This window comes from Phascolarctos cinereus, unplaced genomic scaffold (genome assembly GCF_003287225.1).
Source record: "Phascolarctos cinereus isolate Bilbo 61053 unplaced genomic scaffold, phaCin_HiC Scaffold_726;HRSCAF=1367, whole genome shotgun sequence".
NCBI lineage: Eukaryota > Metazoa > Chordata > Mammalia > Diprotodontia > Phascolarctidae > Phascolarctos > Phascolarctos cinereus.
This window is the reverse complement of record NW_027556098.1, coordinates 216,434,990-216,450,280: the sequence shown is the minus strand read 5'-3', so window position 1 is coordinate 216,450,280 and position 15,291 is coordinate 216,434,990. Positions and strand designations below refer to the sequence as shown.

The following is a 15,291-nucleotide window of genomic DNA, read 5'->3' as shown; positions in this document are numbered from 1 at the left end:
GTTCACCCCCATCCCTGCCTCCACTTAATGTCTTTTCACTCCCTTCTAAACCCTCTGCATTCTGGCTTCTAGTGTCATCACTCCCTCCAGATCTCTCCCTCCAAAGTCAGCAATGATTTCTTAATTTCTAAATCTCATGTCCATTTCTCAATCCTTGTTCTTTTTATCCTTTTGTAGCATTTGATACCAAGGACCATTTTCTCCTACCAGATACTTCTCTCCTTCCTGGATTTCCCTGACATTTCACTCTCGTGGTTCACCTCTTACCTGCCTGCCAATTTCTCCTCCATTGTTAGATCATCATCCATGCCCCCTCCCCTAATGTATGTAGGCTTTGCCTTGGGCCCTCTACTCTTTTCTTCTACACTCTCTTCTTGGAGACCGTATTAGCTGCCATGGTTTCAATGATCACCTCTATGAAGATGACTCGGAGATCTATTTATCTAACCCTAGTCTCTCTCTCCTGAGCTCCAGCCCTATACCTCAAACTGCCTATTGGACTTTTCAAACTGGATGTCTAATAGGCATCTCAGACTTGGCAGGTCTGAAACAATTCATGGTCTTTCTCCCAGATCCAGAGCACTCCAGGCCAGTGCAGCGCTCTTTTGTGTTCCGGTGGACCTACTCAGAACTCCACCCACCCACCTGGATTCTGCCAGGATTTTCCTATCCTCGTACCATGCTATTATGCTTTATTGACCCCTAGGCCTTTTCATGCACATTTCATCCAAACTCTCCTATATGTATCAGTTCTCCCAATCACTCTTTGTGAGCAGGGCTGCCTTGCTTTTTTATTTGTATTCACATGCTTGGCTCATAGTAAATACTTAAAAAATGGTTTTCCATTTCATTCCAAAACTCTACTTTTTTTTCCCAAAATTTCCCTGGAGGGCATCACCATTCTTTCATCTCCCAGGTTCCTAGTACATCATTGTCATGGAACTGTATGCCTTGAGAGCAGGGATTGCCTTATTTTTCTTAGCACAATATTTTGTATATGGTAAGTACTTAATAAATGCTTCCAAAAAATGCTTCATTTCATTCAGTCAGCCTTGACTTGTTACTCTCTTTACCCCACATATTTGATTTGTCGCCATATCTTCTTTGTCTTTCCTCTCTCTACAAACATCTCTTGCATTGCCCCGTCCTCTACACTCAAACTGCCACCCACCTGGTCCAGGCCCTCTTCACTTTCACTCTTAACCTCCCAGCTTAACAATTTCATTAGCTTCTTAATTGGTCTTTCTACCTCATTCTCTATAGTGAATTTTTCCTCTTCACAGCTGACAGAGGGATTTTCTTAGTGCACAGGTCTGACCATGTCACACACACCACCTCCCTTAACACACACACACACACACACACACACACACACACACACATATTCTCTCTCTCTCTCTCTCTCTCTCTCTCTCTCTCTCTCTCTCTCTCTCTCTCTCTCTCTCTCTCTCTCTCTGTGTCTCTCTCTCTCCCCCTCCCTCCCCTCTTCCTCCTCTCCTCTCCTTGTCTTCTCTTTATCTCCCTCAATTTCTTCTATCACTATCACTTCCACTTCCCTCTTTCTCTCCCTCCTTCTCTCTCCTCTCCTTTGCTCCCTCTTTCTAATCTCCCTTTGTCTCTCTCTTCTCTCCCCCCTCCCCTCCTCCTCTCCTCTCTTTTCTTCCCCTTCCTTCTCTCTCTCTGCCCCTCCCCTCCCTCTTCTCTTTTCCTCTTTATCTCCCTCACTTTCTCCCTTTTTCCTCTTCCCTGTTTCTCTCCCTTCTTTCTTTCTCCTCTCCTCTTTTTCCTCTTCTTTTTCCTCTCTAATCTCCCCCCTCTCATTTCTTCCCCCCTCTCTCTCCTCTCTTCCCTTCTCTATCTCTCTCAATGGGGTGATGGAGGGGGAAATAGATTTTTATTCTTTGAAAAAAATTAATTAAAAAAAAAAAGAAACAGGGAACCTGGACCAGTTCTTTACTGCTGGCACAGCATTCAGCAAGAGCCGTAGAAAATTACATCTGCCAGATCTTTCCTCTAAATGCAGCCATCGATCAGAGCAGCAGTCAGTCAGGTGACAACATGAATTGAATGCCTGCTATTTGTAGAGCATCATCTATACTAGATGTTCCTGAGACATGGCAAAGAACATCCCTTTGCCTCTCTTAGCTTACCACCTAAAAAAGATTATAGTACAGCACAGACACGTTCGAAACAGTTTGATATTCTCACCTTTCGTTTGTGGTCTTTCCTTTCCCCTTCGTCACCTTAACAAACAGCCCCACCCATGAACCTCTATTCTGTACACACTTTTATTTCTATTCTCTTGGCACTCTATCTTAAGGACTTTTGATTTGTTTTGGTTTTTGCATCTCCAGTGCCTTGTCCATAGTAAGTACTTAATAAATGCTTGTCGAATTGAATTTAATTATGGGGATCTGTAAAGTCTTAATATTTCATGTATGCAGGTTTATCTCTTCAACTTAGATTTGTAAGCTGCTTAAGGTTAGAGAACTGCCTTTCATTTCTTTTGTGTTCTTACTCCAGTGACCCCACCCCAGTCTCCCAAGTGCCCAGTGGATATCTAGTACCTCTATTAAGCAGTCTTGGCTGATCGCCATCATATCATATCTCTAGGCAGGGCTCATAAAGACTGTGTGTTAGTTATCTGTGTCTCCTTTCCCTTCCACTCACATACTGGTGCTCCTCACATAGCAGATTCTTAATAGCTATTTGTAGAATTGATGACAATACTGTATGATGTTATTAGACCTGAAAATCGGACAGACTTAGGTAGGTCTTACTTAGCAATCTCTTCCCTTCTCCTATCCAGAAAAATACAAGCCACCTGGGGAATGTGAATGTACCCTGGGATGGGGGGACTAGTGGTTGTAATAGTAATTTTTAATTTTCTCCTTTTGGTTCTCTTCCAGTGGCCTCCTCTCCTCCCTTTCATCTCCATACCTTTACCCTCCACTCAGTTGTTTATTTCCATTTTACTACTCCTGATTGTTCCATAATTGCCCTGGGTTATCTATGCAGAACAGATCCCAACAATGACACAGCATTACTAGAATTAAAGACATTGTTGGTCTCTCTTCCAACTCTAAAGATTCTTTGATTCCAAAGATGGGCAATTTTACTTTGGTCCAAACCTAGAAGGTTGGAGCTGCTGGGAGAGCATTAAATAGGAGACAAGAAAACCACCCACCATAGTATCACAAAGTAAGTCCTTCATAATGGTTGGGTTGATAGAATATCACTTGCAGAGAAAGCTGACTTTCTGAAACAGGGAAGCTTAACCTGGTGTCTGTGAACTTTTTGAAAATTATTTTGATAACTATTTCAATATAATTGGTTTTCTGCCAGTCAGTAACCATTTATTAAGTGCCTACAGTGTGCCAAGCATTGTGCCTAGTGCTGAGGATGGAAGAGAGAGTGTCCTTAAGGGGCTCACATTCTATTGAGGGGGACAACATGCAAACAACTATGTCTATTTTTTGTCTAATCTATAGACAGCTATATCTGCATAGATATAGTAGTATAGATAAAAAAAATGGGCATAGTTGTTTGTTATACAGCTATATCTATAGATATAATGTATTATGTATTAATTTTGTGCGTTCAAAAATATTCTGAGAAGGGGGCTGATAGACTTCACCAGGCTGGCAAAGGGGTCCATGACATAAAGCTGATTAAGGGCTCCTGTTACCCCTTTAAGTTCAATTCAGTAAATATTTATTAAGTACCTACTGCCTAACAGGAACTGTGCTAAGCACTGGGGATGGAAAAAGAGGCAAAAGACAATCCCTGCCCTTAAGGAGTTTACAGTCTAAATGTGGGAAGAGCAACGAGAGGAACAGTGAGATAAGTAATTGGACATGAGAGGAGAGTGCCATGTTTTAAGGAGTAAATAAACAGGTTCTGAGAGGGCAGCTAATACAAATGGATAAGGCTGCCTAAGGCCTGCAGAATCTGCCAGTGTCTTTGATACCAACCATTGTAAATGTCGCTTTATTCTGGCCAATCTTAGAGATGCTGATTTTTCCAGGCACGCTCAAACACCCCCTTTACTTTTTATCTTGTCTACAGGTTGTTGGTAGGGGCCCCCCGAGCCAGAGCTTTTCCACTGCAGAAGGCTAACCGGACAGGAGGCCTGTACAGCTGTGACATCACATCCCAGGAACCTTGCCAACGCATTGAATTTGATAATGATGGTAAATTTTTCCTGACTTTATTTAGACAAATACGATTTCTGGAGGTCTTAGAGTAAGGAATCGTGTTAGAAGGTAGTGACTTTTGTGAATTTCTCACTCTTCCTCCTTTAACTGTTTTTGTAATGGATTATCGGGGTATAAGTAGGAAGGGGGCCAACTTTGTAGTTAAAGGACCTGGGTTCAGATTCCGCTTCTGTTATTCCCTGTGTGGACTTGAGTGAGTCACCACTTTGGGCATCTGTTTCCTCATCTATAAATGGACGTGTTTGGACTAGGTGGCCTCTAAGTGCTTTCCAGCACTGTGAGGGGGATAAAACACCCTTGTTTACATGTGTCATTAACAGTTGTACATGTTGATAGTTTGTATTTAAAACTTTTTCTTTCATGAAGTAATGAGGTCTCAAATCTCAGCTAGGTGTTTTAAAAGTTTTTTTTACTGCTTCCATCCTAGCAAGGATTGGCAGTTAATTTAAAAACACTGCCTTTCACTAATAAAGTGTGCTGATATTGCCACCTATTGACACAATGAGGTACTGCATAAGGCCATTCTTTAAGAAGGCATTCATAGCAAAGAGAAAAATAGAGTTTGCATTTTATTCTCAGCGATCAAATCTCCACAATTGATATGAAAAATATTTGAAAGTAAAAGATGACTTTAAATGCCACATCTCTTTCCTAAGGTGAAAGTTGAAAACATGATGAAAATTCTGGATGCTCGGTTAGAAACTTACCTTGTAAGAAATAGTAATGATATCGCCCTTTCACGTAGTGCTTTAAAGACTTGCAAAACGCTTTACTTTCATTGTCCCATTTGATGCTGGTAGCAACCTTGTGAGGTACGTGGGTTATTATCCTAATTTTACAAATGAGGAAACATGACCTGTCAGACAACTAATAAGTATCACATAGTTAATAAGTATCTGACAGAATCTGAAATGTAGGTCTTTCTGATCCCCAAGGCCAGCATTCTCTTTACTATCTCATATCGCGTTTTTATCTGGTGCCATAGTGAGTGGGATACTGCTCACTGTTTTGCTATCCTCTGACACCGAATTTACTATTTCCTACAGTTCTTTAGGGCAGCTAGGTGGCATAGTGGATGGAGTGTGGGGCCTGAAGCTAGGAAGACCTGAGTTCAAATGTGGCCTCAGACATTTATGAGCTGTGTCATCCTGAGCCAGTCACTTAACTCTGTTTGCCTCAGTTTCCTCATCTGTAAAATGAGCTGGAGAAGGAAATGGCAAATCACTCCAGTATCTTTGCCAAGAAAACCACAAAAAGGGGTCACGAAGAGTTGGACATGACTGAAAACAACTAAACAAATCGTTTTTTAGTGGTGCCCTGCCCGGAGACTTTTAGGCATTTATCCTTGAAATGTCTAGCAACTCTGCTGTTTTACAGTTTTAACTAGACTATTAACTACAGTTATAATTTCTGCACACTTTATACAATGTGAGAAAAAGAACAGAGGTTCCTTCCACTTGGTGCTATTTTAAATTTTCATATTACCAGAGTCCTAGATTGCAAAATCATTAAATGCCATCTTTATGTCTCAGTGATTAGAGTTAATACTATTGCCTTTTTGAGGAGAAATGCTGAAACCAATGGGAGGACGGGTGTAAAACTCCATAGTGGGTTATACTTGGGAATGGAGTTAGAACTTGCTAGTACTTAAATGTTGTTTCTCACTTAACTTTTGTACTTCACTTGAATAGAGCTTAGATTTCGGATCCCTGATTAGCTTAAATAGTGAAGATTATTTATGTCAGTATGTCAAGGCCTAGTGATTTGTGAGTTGGTGTGGAAACTTCCACCATCTTGTGATAGCCTTAGAGAGTTGTCTGAGGCTTAGACAGGTTGAGTGACTTGCCCATGGTCATAGCAGCTTGTATATATTAGAGGCAGATATTGAATAGACATCTTTCTGACCCAAAATTCAGAATTCACTCTGTTATAAACACATTGCCATGAAGGAAAATGATTTATTAGTTGAAAATAAAATAGAAATGAAGAGGAAGGTCATTCTGTGTTGGTAAATGTAATTCATATCGTTGGCATTTTAGGGACTTATAAAGGAAGCTTTAATTGTTAAATCAGCAAACGTCTATTAAGTGACCATTGTATACCCTGCACTGCGTTAAGTACTGGGTGTACAAAAAAAGGCAAAAACCAATCCTTACCTACAAGAAGTTCACGAACCAGTGGGGTTGACAACATGAAAACACATTGTTAGCAAAAAGGAAAAAAAGTGAGTTGAAGTCTTTTCTACTTCAAATGAAGAGAAATGTGCTGTTACTCATTATTATACAGCTCTACTGGTGCTCTTTGACTGGATGTCTTCGGCTGAGAAGCACCTACTTTTTGCTGTCTTGGCTACAAGTTGGAGTTTAAGAAACACTTCTGTGCTTGTAACCTTTAGGAACAAGTGACGGTAATGTACAAGATAGGAGATGTTACCTCTAGCCATCATCAAGAAGTACTTGTTAACAATCCTTGTACAGATGGATTGTTGATCTCTTTATTTACCTTGGCTTTACAGTGGTATTAGTATCTTTTGGCATTTATGTTGTGAAGAGTGTCAAAGGGTAAGAGAAAGAGTTAACAAGCAATGATTTAGTATTATATATTTCAGTAATATATGGGGCAGCCAGGTGGCACAGTGGATAGAGTCTGGGCTCTGGAGTCAGGAGGACCTGAGTTTAAATTTGGACTCAGACACTCACTAGCTGTGTGACACTGGGCAAGTCATGTAACATTGATTACTTTTCCATTCCCCAATCCCCCAGAAAAGAACTGGAGTTCTTAACTTTTTATAAAAAATAACGAGCTCTTTGATTTTAGAAAAACATGGATAGACTTGCATGAAATAATTAGGAGCAAAATGAGCAGAATCAAGAGAACATTGTGTGTAGTAATAGCAATATTGTTCTAAGAACATCTTTGATCAACTAAGTCATTTTGACTGTCATAAATACCCAAATTAACTACAAAGGACATATGAAGGAAGACCCTATCTCCATTCAGAGAAAGAACTGATAGATATAAGTATGGATAGAATGATTTTACATATATATACATATTTGTGTCTGGTGGTAGTTTTCTCTAGGATGGGAGGGGTAGGTGGAGAGAAGAAATTTACATGGTAAATTTTTTATATATTTAAAAGGAAGAGCAAATTGTACATAATAGATTTGTAGTTGCATGTGTAATCATCATTTTATTATTCTATTATGGAAATGCTTGTTTTATTTTATAAATTAAAAACAAATAAAATAAAAAACAATATATAGAATGTTCTTAAAGATCCTTACAAATAACTATCAATTTGTCCAAGGTTAGTAATAATTTCTATGTATCTCTGGGTAGGATCTGGGGGCAGAGAATTTCAATTTTTTTTTTAAAGAAGCAAGCAGATATTCATGTTCTTGGAGAACTCAAAGTGCTAAATATGTGTGTGATTATCTTTTTATACCATAGCTGACCCTAATTCTGAGAGTAAGGAAGACCAATGGATGGGTGTCACTGTCCAGAGTCAGGGACCAGGGGGAAAGGTGGTGGTAAGTACTAAGAATCATAGGTTTAAGGGACCAGCTGTTTTAGACTTTGCTACCAGTGGCTGTAATGAGCAGTAGAAGTGTTTATTCTTTGACATACTTTGAAATAGGTTTGTCTTGCCTTTTTAAAAAATTACAGGAGCAGTTAAGTGGCACAATGGATAGAGCACTGGCCCTGGAATCAGGAGGACCCAAGTTCATATCTGTCCTCAGACACTTAGTAGCTATGTGACCCTGAGCAAATCACTTAACTCTAATTGCCTCCAAAAAAAATTGCATACAAGTAATAAACAGTTAAAACAAATTTTTAATCATAAAAGTATGTCACCTATGCTAAATATACAAGATATTTAAAAACCATAGGAGTTGATAAGTTGGTAATTACACAATAAATTTGCAATCCATATAGGTAAGTTGAAACACCAGGTGGCATATTGGATAGATGGCCAGCCTTGGAATCAGGAAGACCTGGGTTCTTGTCCCACTTCTGACACATATTAGCTGTGTGACTTTGGGCAAGTCACTTAAACTCAGTGCTCTGTGAGACTTACTAAGACTCCTCACCTGAAGTAACCTTCACTGATGAAATCATGGAACTGGAGTAAAAAATAATTACAAGAAACATAAAATTTGCAAAAAGTTAGTATGAATCTTCCGTAGATTGGGTCACTGTTGTATGTTTGTATGAATTTGCATTCTTTGCAAAAAGGAATAAGGGGCATTTTAAGAAACAAAAGGATTCTGTTATTTTTATGGTAGTTTTTTGGAGGGAGGAGTGAGGAGGAAGGGATGGAGAAGGATTTCGTTATTGAAATTTATAAGTGTTTTCATTGGTTTTCATTACATGTCTCATGGAACCCTGGAGGTTGCTATGGATTTTATAATAAAATATTGGAAAATAGAGAGTATTACCTTTTTAGACTATATATTTCCCTCTTTTTAGAGTAGCACACACACACAGTAAATGAGAGGCAGTGTTATATAGTGAGTAGGAAGCAGGCCTCAGCATCAGGAAGACCTAGGTTCAAGGCCTTCCTTTGACATTCTTACTGGGTGATTCTAGGCAAATCACTTAATCTCTGAGGGCCCCAGGCATCTTATTAAGATGCAGAAATGTTGCTGATCTCCTTGGTAGAGGTTTTCCCTTCCCTGGGAGTACTCTGTACCAATAGTTTATGTTTATGTGACTTTCTCTCTATAATAAATTCACACACATATATATGCATATATGTGCACACTAATATGTAGTCTATACATGTAAGTGAATATACATACATATATGTATGCAAACATATGTAAATATATTTCAAGCATCAGTGCACTGGGCCCTATATGCAAATGTTACAATGTTTTCTTTTTTTCAAAACATAAAATTACATCTTGTTACAAATTTGTTAGTATTGAGTTGATTTAAAATGAAGGAAATATACTAGCTGTGTGACCCTGGGCAAGTTACTTAACCCCAATTAACTCACCAAAAAAAAGAGAAGGAAATAAGGCATTTTCTTAGTTTTTGTAAATTTTTGTAATAAATTGAAGTATTTGCTATTTCTTCTTTCCATTTTGGGAATTAGCATCTAACAGTTGCACTTGGAACTTCCTCTTGGGTGAGAACTAGAAGTGCTAGAAGTTAGTTATCATCTCACCAAGGAACTAGAGGATGCCTTTTGATCAGATCCTAAAATGATGAACAAATTATTGTGTCATAGAATTAGCTCTTGTTTTGATAGTTCGTGGTCCCTGTGCAGTCGACCTCCAAAGCTTAACATTATGAACTGTTTTTACAGACTAAATTGTACTTTTATCTCCTATGCCTGCCTCACAGACGTGTGCCCATCGGTATGAGAGAAGGCAACACGTTAATACCAAGCAGGAGTCGCGGGACATAATTGGGAGGTGCTATGTGTTAAGTCAGTCTCTTACCATTGAAGACGACATGGATGGAGGAGATTGGAGTTTTTGTGATGGCCGTTTGAGAGGCCATGAGAAATTTGGTTCCTGTCAGCAAGGTGTATCTGCAACTTTTACTAAAGATTTCCATTACATTGTTTTTGGAGCCCCGGGCACTTACAATTGGAAAGGTAAGAGAACTTGTCTTCTTACAGATGGCATTATTATTCTCCTGAGAGTCATGAGAGAAACTGTGGGTGATGGGAGCCTTGTGTATCCTTTTCACGAAATACACCATTATCTATAAAAAGAAGTTTCTTTTAATTAGTACTGAATTGAAAATAAATGATTAGACATAGTAAGTAGGATAGGGAAAAGGTAGGAAAACATATGTATATGTATATGTGTATGTAAATGTGTATGTAAATATATACATATGTGTGTATCTATATGTGTATGTATATTTAGTGAGAGTTTTTACTTTTGCCAAAGAATTTTTACTTTTCTAGGTTTAATTTTGGACATGAAGCACTATGTCTTGAAGCTGTCAATATAGGTCATTATCTATAAAACGAATTTTGAGAATTCAAAGTATTTTAACTGCTACCATGATCCCTACAGTGAGGATTAAGTTTATTTAAAGGAGTACTTTATTGTTAGATAGCAAGTGGAGAAAATTTTTTTTTAAAATAGTACTAAGAATGATCTGTAGGATCTTGATTTTGGAAGAAAACAATATCAAAAATCTTTAATTGTTTTGAACATCCAATAAAGGACAGATTTTAGCAATCTATAGCTATAGGAAAGGAGATGAGAAAAGGGAGCAGTTTTATTTATGCAGATGCAAGGGGCAGATGAAATAGAGGAATAAAAATATTACTACACTATTTTAAAACGTTGATCCTTCAGAATGTCTAAACTAGACTAAGAAGAGTAAGCAAGATCTCTCCCTGAAGAATGTAGCATAAAAGAAGCAAGAGTAGATTGAAACAAAATATCCTAATTTTTTCCTACCTCTGAATTATATGATTTAAAGGAAAAGGTTTATAATACCACATTTATATTCCTCTTCAAAGTCTTAATTTTTTTAGTTCATCCCTATTTCTTTTTAAATTTGCTGTTTTTAATAATTATCTATCATATGTAGGCAGATGTATAATACATGGAAATAATAATTTTCTTTTCAGCGTAACTATAATGGTTAGTACTATCAAGTTTGATATCTGTTACTCTTAACAGGAGTCCTAACAGGAGATTAATTTTTTTTTCTGCAAATCATTCTCTAGAAGATCAAGAAAAGTTAAGGAGTGACAGGTGAATGCATAAAGCTCAGTTGTAGTGGATATTTCTTTGGTTGCATTTTTCTCTAGGATGTCATATGCCTGCAAAAAGGTAAAGTAGCTAGTTCAGTCAATTAGGAGATGCTGAGATGATCACTTCAAGGAAAAGGCATAGTTTGGGGAGACAGGGAGGGAGTCAGGTAGATAATTGGTCCACAGTTATTAATTAAGAGTAACATTAAAAGCTTTTACTAGTATAATAAAAATAATTTTATCAGACATTGAAAGAATAGAAAACAAATGAATGGCTGGCTTTCTTCTAACTCATATCAAGAAGATTACCTGATTAGAAATAATAACAATTAAGAATTTTATTTATTTTTCTCTAGGAAAAAATAGCTTTTAAAGTTTCCTTCTTTCGGGGCCTTTTCAGGTTTTGATTCCTGTTAAAAATAGTTCTTACGAATACTGTCATCTAATAAATTTCATAATTACATTTTTACTTAATCTGCCCATGTGACTCCTTGACAAAAGGTATAATAACATGCCTCCTGTGCCTGCCACGTGGCTCTGACCATATTGAAATAGTATTTAGAAATTTTAAATAATTTCTCTTGAACAAGGAGGAGTTATTGCTGATAACTGCAAGAGGATAGTGCTTTCACTTTCTGTGAAAAGTATGGACTCACAGCAGGAGTGTTTTAGAAGCAGCAGTGGATTTGAAGGCAGCAGCCTTGGGTTGGTGCCCCAGCTCTGCCACATTCTTGCCCAGTAACCTTGAGCAAGTCCCTCAATTTCTTTGACCTCTTTTTTGACCTCATTTTCCTCAGCTGTAAAATGATCATAATAATAATATCTGTCCTTCCTACCTCACAGGGATAGCATAAAGATAACTTATAGAAAGCAATCCTAGGCCATAAAGCACTGTGTAACTGTCACCTCTTGCTGTTATAAGCCTTGACATAAGAGCAGAGATAGAATGGGCTTGGAGTTTGGTTTTATTTCTGGGGTTTTTTTTGAGCAACAGAGTATATGAGTGTGTGATATGAAATTTTAAAAATTAAATGAATATAGTTTTTAAAAGTCATAACCTGGTCATATTTTTCTCCTAAGGGGTTAAAAACAAATTTTGACTCTTCATATCACAGTAAAGAAGTTAAATTGGTTTTGGTTTGTTTACAAAGGAAGTTTTGGTCAATTTCTCATATACATATATATATTCTACAATTTTTATAGCGAACATCATGTTTTCATCTTGTTTCATGACATCATATAGATTTCGTTAAGATTCAAGGCATCTTTTTTTAAAATTATCACAGTCTCAATTTTCTTGACTCTTTAGAATTTACATGGATGACAGTAATATTCTTTTCACCCTAGTTATTATGATCCACTTCATCATTATTCTCTCTCTTTCTCCTTTCAACTCTGCTCTTTTCTTTTCAGTGATCACATGAAAAATGTGTTAGGAACCATTTATTTTCTTTCGGTTTTATCTTCATGCCCTTTTTTGTTTTTGCCATTTCATTCCTTCAGGAATTGTTCGTGCAGAGCAAAAGAATAACACTTTTTTTGACATGAATATCTTTGAAGATGGGCCATATGAAGTTGGTGGTGAGACTGACCACGATGAGAGTCTAGTTCCTGTTCCAGCTAACAGTTATTTAGGTAGGAATAAGTGTAGTTGGCAAACATTTCCAGACCAGTTTGTTGTTATATGACAGTCCTGCAGCCCTCTCTCTGAAGCTTCATTCCCCAAATCTTGGAAACTCAGAACTCCAGGGTTTGTTTGATTCTGCCTAATAAAAGCCATAGTGAAAGGTAACTGTCTACACTTGTTCTGGCTTGGCAATGGAATTCTACCTGATGAGATTACTTAAAGAGAATAATAATGCCAATCTTTACCCAAACTGGTGCCCTCCCTGAAATTCCTTGGCATGAGATGTGGCCTTCTGCTTTGTACATAAAAGGAGGGCATCTTACTCACTGGTGGCATTTAACTGTGGGCTATACTGAAATTAAAAAAAAATGATAAACAGATATGAAATTTCATGTGGAGTGCTAACCCTCTATCCAAACTTCTTTATGAAAGTATTTTTAAGAGTTTCTTTATGTTTGGGACTACCAAATGGAGTGGTAAAGACCTTATCTTTTTTACTTTGTGATTTGGAAACATTCTCTGAAAGGTAAGTATGACAGGAAGGTCTTTAGACCCAGGCCAGCTGGGTCCTGGCTTGTGCCATTTATTTTCTAGCTTGAGTTTAACTGCAGAAACTATGATGGGGACTTAACAAAATGGTGACTAAGTGTCAATCCTTTAATGCCTAAGGTTTCATGGTATTACTAATGGCTATTATAAGTTATTCAAGTACACTACAGTAATTATAAATAGGATTTAAAAACCTCTAATTCTTGGTGTAAGTTGACATGAAGAACAATTACTGTGGTTTTCATGGCAAAAACATAAGAAAATCAACCATTCAAAAGTAAGCTGAGGAATTTGTCTCAAACAAAGAGGAGAAAGTACTTGGTTAGAACTGATAAAGAGTCCTCCTTGGTGTAATAGGTGTAACTGGGTTTGGCATGAGAAGATCTGAGAATGAATCTTGGCTTTGCTACTTGGTGGTGTTGTGCCTGTGGGCAACTCCTGTTACCACCTTCGGCTTTCTTGCCGGTAAAATAAAGAGGTCGGACCAGGTGATACCTGAGGTCCTACCAATTCAGTCCTGTGATCCTACTGCAAACAAGGAAGCTTGAAGAAGAAAATTAACTGTAGCCTGAAATTTTTGAAAACTACCTTCTATAAAAATCTTTAGCTTTAACTTTATAGACGTTTGGCACATCCAATAAGGAATTAGGAAATGAAAGGGGAAAATAAAGCCTATATCCTGAAGGCACTGTTTATTCACAACTAAAAGGCTGAGTTAAAGAACAAAGAAAGAAGATAAATCAGATGGCAGCTGGTCAAAGAAAGAAATGATGAAGATGAAGATCAAGTGAAAATGCTTCAGAAGTAGGCACCATGCTAAATAATGGGGATGCAAAGAAAAAGTAAAAACAGCCTCTGCCCTCAAGGAGCTTATTATGTTCATGTTTTGACTGCAGGTTTGCTGTCATTTGTAAATGTTTGCGCCTTGTTATCACACTGCCTTTGCCTCCTTTTGAATGAATAATCATTGCATGGAATAGAAAAAACTCAGTCTACGTAAAGTCAAATCATGCCATCTTGTGCATACAAAAGGATGTACGCATTATGTATGGCTCTCATTATAGCATAGCTTATAACCCTAGTGTTACACTCATTCCAGTGTCATCATGACAATGAGCCTATAGTTATAAGCTGAATAAATGCTTTATGATTCAAGCTCTGTAAATGCTAAACAGACTAAATATTTTTCTTTTGAAATCTTTAATATCCCTAGAAATTAGGGGATAGTGATAGCTCTTATCACTTTTTTTTCCTCTTACTTGTGTATCAGGGCTTCAACAGTAGAACAAGAAAACAAACTCATCAGTGTTGGTTATGTTTTTTCAGCTGTGTATAGATTTATTGCTTGATTGAAGTACGTTCTTGTTTATTGTTTCTTGTGAATAAAGGGATAGGTATCTAAGGTCTGAGGAAGTGACCCCACAACTTGGAGTATGTTGGCTTCTGTCCTATCTTTGGTTATCTAAAGAGAAACGCAATAGTTATCACATTGTTTACCGAGCATAATTGCCTTTTCTTCTATTTCTTCCCCGTGTGTGTACCCAGGCCTTCTCTTTTTGACCAGTGTTTCCTATACAGATCCTGATCAGTTTGTTTACAAAACCCAACCCCCCAGTGTAAGGGTGGGCAAATCTCCTGATGTGATGATGAATAGCTACCTAGGTCTGTGACCCTGGACATGATGACAAGTAAATTGTCTTTGTCATTTTTTTTTAAATCCACCTTGATTTATATGTCAGCATTTTTTTTTTCAAATTTCACTCCATTTCAAATAAAACCACAATAAAAAGCATTTGCTAGCAGGGATTCAGCCCTTCAGTGACTTTCCGAGATGGCTTGGTAATTGAACATTCCAGTCAAAACTTCCCGTAGCTTTCTTATATATCATATTTTAAAGTCAGTTCCTAATTTGAGAATTGGAACAGTAGTAGTGAAAGTTTCCACAAATTAAAGAAAATAAAGGGGCTAAGCTGATGCTTTTCTGCATTTGCTGTGCTTTTGTATATGATTCATTTCTCAATTTGAATGGTTCATTATTGGCGTTTATGCCTCAGATCTGACCAGGTTACTCACCCTACTCAACAACCCTCCTCCCTACACACACACACACACACACACACACACACACAAATACAAACACACCCACACATATATGTATATCTGTA

The 15,291-nt window shown here is 37.6% G+C and overlaps 1 protein-coding gene across 2 annotated transcripts in view; it reads left to right on the top strand.

Moving 5' to 3' along the window:
- The window catches only part of ITGA6 (integrin subunit alpha 6), a 105,434-nt gene that overhangs the window by 54,600 nt on the left and 35,543 nt on the right, over positions 1-15,291 (top strand). For both annotated transcript variants that reach the window (XM_020990970.2, XM_020990971.2), the window contains exons 2-5: positions 4,069-4,193; positions 7,671-7,750; positions 9,573-9,828; positions 12,454-12,585. In XM_020990970.2, the coding sequence (XP_020846629.1) occupies positions 4,069-4,193; positions 7,671-7,750; positions 9,573-9,828; positions 12,454-12,585 (593 nt within the window). The remainder of the gene's footprint in view (positions 1-4,068; positions 4,194-7,670; positions 7,751-9,572; positions 9,829-12,453; positions 12,586-15,291) is intronic.